Source organism: Macrobrachium rosenbergii, chromosome 22 (assembly GCF_040412425.1).
Source record: "Macrobrachium rosenbergii isolate ZJJX-2024 chromosome 22, ASM4041242v1, whole genome shotgun sequence".
Classification (NCBI taxonomy): domain Eukaryota; kingdom Metazoa; phylum Arthropoda; class Malacostraca; order Decapoda; family Palaemonidae; genus Macrobrachium; species Macrobrachium rosenbergii.
This window is the reverse complement of record NC_089762.1, coordinates 9883696-9888646: the sequence shown is the minus strand read 5'-3', so window position 1 is coordinate 9888646 and position 4951 is coordinate 9883696. Positions and strand designations below refer to the sequence as shown.

At 36.4% G+C, this 4951-nt stretch overlaps 1 protein-coding gene across 1 annotated transcript in view; it reads right to left on the bottom strand.

The window, feature by feature from the left end:
• Nucleotides 1-1310: 1310 nt before the first annotated feature.
• Nucleotides 1311-4951, bottom strand: part of LOC136850371 (uncharacterized) — a 13917-nt gene continuing 10276 nt past the window's right edge. The window contains exon 3 of the mRNA XM_067123983.1: nucleotides 1311-1691. Coding sequence (XP_066980084.1) covers nucleotides 1453-1691 — 239 coding nt within the window. The 3' untranslated portion in view covers nucleotides 1311-1452. The remainder of the gene's footprint in view (nucleotides 1692-4951) is intronic.

The window sequence follows — 4951 nt, the reverse complement described above, 5'->3', positions numbered from 1 at the left end:
TAGATAGATATAGATAGATAGATAGATAGATAGATAGATAGATAGATAGATAGATAGATAAGTCTATTGACTGCAGTATTATAGCTATAAAAATGCAACAGGATCTCAAATTTGGTCCAGGAAAAGGACATAAAAGATAAACAAATAAATCTCAAGAGTCATAAAAACATGTCAAAGCAGAACAGTAAAAAAAAAAATCATGTTTTATAACATTTTCAACATTGTCACCTTTACAAGTGGAACTTGAAATGCAGCTAAATAAAGAAGAAGCCTTAGTGTATAAACATTTCAGTAGAACCTTCATGAATGACCACTACTGTACTTTCTTCCTCTGCAAAACAACATAAATGAACCTGACAGACTTATTATATTCCAGAGAACAACAACAAACAAATGATAACAATATCCAGCAGTTCTTAGTCATTTCCTCATCTGTATGTAGACAGAATTCAGAGTACTATTTGACACTTTTCTGACACATGACAATGATCTAAAAATATCCCTAATACTCGTCAGATTGGCCAACAACAACATTTTGGCAATGGGCCACAAACAAGGATGTGAAGCAGAAGACGTAAAAATGGTATGAGAGAATGCAACAAGACTGAATATTATATATTCTTCTGTATTGGGAGCAATTTCAGAACACCAGGAGAGACACCACTGGGTCCATAAGCCTCTGTCTGTCTGACTTCATATTTTGAGTTATCCAGTATATATATATATATATATATATATATATATATATATATATATATATATATATATATATATATATATATATATATATATATATATATACTGTATATATATATAATGTATATACATAGCTGGTTCTAAAACTCTTAAAGGTGATCCTTACTGATAAGCAAACATGACAATGCATATATATAGAACAGCATAACTTGAATTATGTAAGAATAGTTCTCTATTTATGTTAGGAGAGATCCCTGCTGAATATGGCCTTAATATTAATGCAATTAAACAGTTGAATAATTATCTATCTAAATTATTTATCCATTCGCTTGAAATCAACACTTTGACACATCAGAGGGAGAGCAGCATTTCCTCTCTTTTCCTTTCCTTTCCTTTCAGTGACAGCAGTACAGAATAACACAAGCACATAAAAAATGGGGCAGAGTGTTTTCTTTCAGGGGGCTTGGTCATGTGGGAAGAATGGGAGACTAAGGGAGGGGGGGGGAGGGAGGAAGGGATGTCTAGAAAGTGCTAGAGTTCACGTCCCCGCTCTCTCTCTCTCTCTCTCTCTCTCTCTCTCTCTCTCTCTCTCTCTCTCTCTCTCTCTCTCTCTCTCTCACTGTAAACAAAGAAAAAATAAAACTAAACAAATAAAAAAGACTTGGGATGAAAGACACCATTTGCACTTTACCAAAAGACTTCTTTCCGAAGAAACAGTAGCCAGGTTGTTTCTTCCTGCGATGTGTCCTCAAGTCTTCACTGTGTCATCACTCTCCCTTCTTCTCTTTTCTTCTCTCTTTCTTCTTCTTCTTCTTCCCTTTTTCTCTTCTTTTCTTCTTTTGGTCCATCAAGGTATAATTTTCCAAGTCCCTTCTCCCTGCAGAGTGTCTTCAAGTCTTCAACATCATCAATCTTTGTACCAAAAGGCGGCGAGATCCTTACTGATCTCAAAGGCCGAACATTTAGCGACTGGAGTAGAAGCTTTACGTCACAATCTGAGGAAAGACAAAAAATGGCAGGATATTAACAGCTACTCTACTTGACCTGCACTCAAATGAAATGCTGTCAATTGGGTCACTGCTGAGTCGGGAAGTTGGGGAAAACGCGCTGGTATGAAAGCAGTTAGCTTGCCCAGGTAAAGCCTTCAGTACAGTGGTACACAGGTTCCAACTTCTTTTATGACTTGTGTGGCCTGGTTGGGAGCGATCTCGTCTTTCAATTGAAAGACCTGAGTTCGATCCTGACATAAGTTAGAAATTTATTTCTGTTTCACATGTGATTGTGTGTTGATATTTCTATATATATATATATATATATATATATATATATATATATATATATATATATATATATATATATATATATATATATATATATATCTATATATATATATATATATATATATACACACACACACATACATGCATTCATACATACACACACACACACACACACACACACACACACATATATATATATATATATATATATATATATATATATATATATATATATATATATATATATATATATATATATATACATACAAGGTGTGATCATAAAGTATTAGGACTGGTGCTATAAAAAGAAAACTACAACACGTACCATTTTAGAATTTAATTTCCTTTGAAGTAGTCTCCTTTGGAAGCTGCACACTTTATCCAGCGCTGTTTCCATTGATGGAAGCATTGCTGGAACTCGTTTTCTGGGATAATCAGCAGCTGCCTCATCATATTTACTTGGATCTCCTCGATGTCTTGAAATCTTGTTCCTTTCAAGTGGGATGTGATTTTTGGAAAGAGGAAAAAGTTGTAAGGGGCAAGATTTGGGAACACAGTGGCTGTCAGACCTGGGTGATGTTGTGCTTGGCCGAAAACTGCTGCACAAGCTGCGCTGAATGGGCAGGTGCTTTGTCATGGTGCAGCTACCACTCACAGACGCATGCAGTTCTGGCTTTTTCGGATGAATAGCATCCCGAAAATGACACAACACGTCGCAGTAGTACTGTACTCCTTGTTTACTGTCTGACCAGATGGAGCATACTCATGATGAATAATTCCTTTATAGTCTAAGAAAACGATGCTTTTCTCAGTTTTGCTGGTTGCAGGTCTACCAGAACTTTTGTCACTATCGACATTTTGTTGGCCACCTTCATAACGCCTGAACCACTAGTACACTCGTGTACGGCTCATACACTCCTCTCCATACACTTATTGCAACTTTGCGTAGGTCTGTGCGCAGGTATCATCAAGCTTTTGGCAAAATTTTATGCAGATTCTCTGCTCAACTTTCTCCATCATAGTCAATGCGACAACCACACACTACACACCTTACTTCCAAGTGCTGCTGTAAAGAGCGGAAGTGAGCTAGGATGCTAAAAACTTAGTGTGCATTCCCAGTAAGGATCAAGGTCAATCTCTGCCAAGTGGCCTCATTCTGCGTATTTTAGTTCTTTTACTATAACATCAGTCCTGACACTTTGATGATCATAACTTGTGTGTGTGTGTGTGTGTATATATATATATATATATATATATATATATATATATATATATATATATATATATATATATATATATATATATATATATATATATATATATGTGTGTGTGTGTGTGTATGTGTGTGTGTATACATATACATATATGATACATATCATGATTAACCAGAGTCGGTTCTTCAGGTCCTAAAATAAAAAACAAACAAACAACTGAAGCACCGTAAAACTAATTTATTATAACAAAGTTATATACATTATGTGCAAATGAGTCGAGGTTTGGCAATATCAGATATCACATAAACATTGCTTATTGTGAATTAATAAGCAGAGTCAGAATCAAAAACAAATGTAGCTAAAACTGAGTTTCTCTACCAAAAATCAGTAACATCAATAACAATGAGCAAACATAATCATCGCATTAATTATATTGTAAGCACAGCTTACAATATAATTAACAATAATCAAACAGCTTAAACAACATACTCAAGCAGCATAAAAAAACCACACTAACTGAGGGTAGCAAATTATAAAAAAAAAAACAGACTATCTCCATAGAGACGTCGAGACAGACCCAGCTGTCGAAGAGGATGAAGATACTCAGACTCTGTGAAATCATCGAAACAGCCAGTGACTGCGAACAGGAACACATCCAACTCACAGATGATCACGGCAGAAACGTCAAGACAGCAAATCTGCTGCCAAACAGGAACCAATTCCCCAGATGACTATGGTTTAGTCACTCAACCATCCTCTGCTACCAGAGCCAGAAGGTAAAATGATACCTGCTGAAAAAATATGGACTCCTTGCTGCCATGCTGCTGAGACCTGACTCACTGCCATACCAAACCCGACTGCCGCAGTCAATACGAAGGCGTCAGACATCAACTTCACACACACAAAAAAACACACAAATACCAATATACATACATATGACTTTTTATCACATCACCGTGATTCATATACAATCAGTAAGCTGCAAACGTCCTTTAATATCCAATTTGCTCTAATTCGGAAATAATATATTTTCATATAGTTTGAAGGAGAATTTTTAGTTGATAATAAGTTCGTCGTCTCGTGGGCTGAACCAGCGAAGGACAAGAACTCAGGACTACAGTAGACGCTTAACCCACGCTGGCTGCGTGGGTCAGCGTCTACTCTAGTCCTGAGTTCTTGTCCTTCGCTGGTTCGAGCCCACGATACGACGAACTTATTATCAACTAAAAATTCCCCTTCAGTAACATATCTGAAAATATATTATTTCGAATTAGAGCGAATTGATATTAAAGGACGTTTGCAGCTTAACGATAATACATACATATATATACATATAAACATAATTATACCGTATATATACTGTATATATATATATATATATATATATCTTCTTCTTCGTCTTTTAACGTGCTTTTTTCCCATTTTTGTATGGGGTAAGCACGATGCCTTCTTTTGAAGGACTTTTGATTTGGCTTTGGGGTAGACCTGTAGTCTCGACCGGCTGCCCTGCCTGACATCGCTTAGACCCCGGTAGCGTATGTTTCATGTATCATACCCGACCCAACGCCCTTTCTTCCCAGCAGCGAGAAGTTGTTGCGCGGGTAGGGCAAGAGTTCGAGACATGTGAGATGTTTATTATGTTTTTAGAAGGTGTTGTAGTGGCTTTGTTTTGTGTGTATTTAGTCTGTAACACCCATTTGCTTTTTAAGCAAACCTATCCGTTGATTACATATATAATCCCGGGATGTCTACACGGATAGC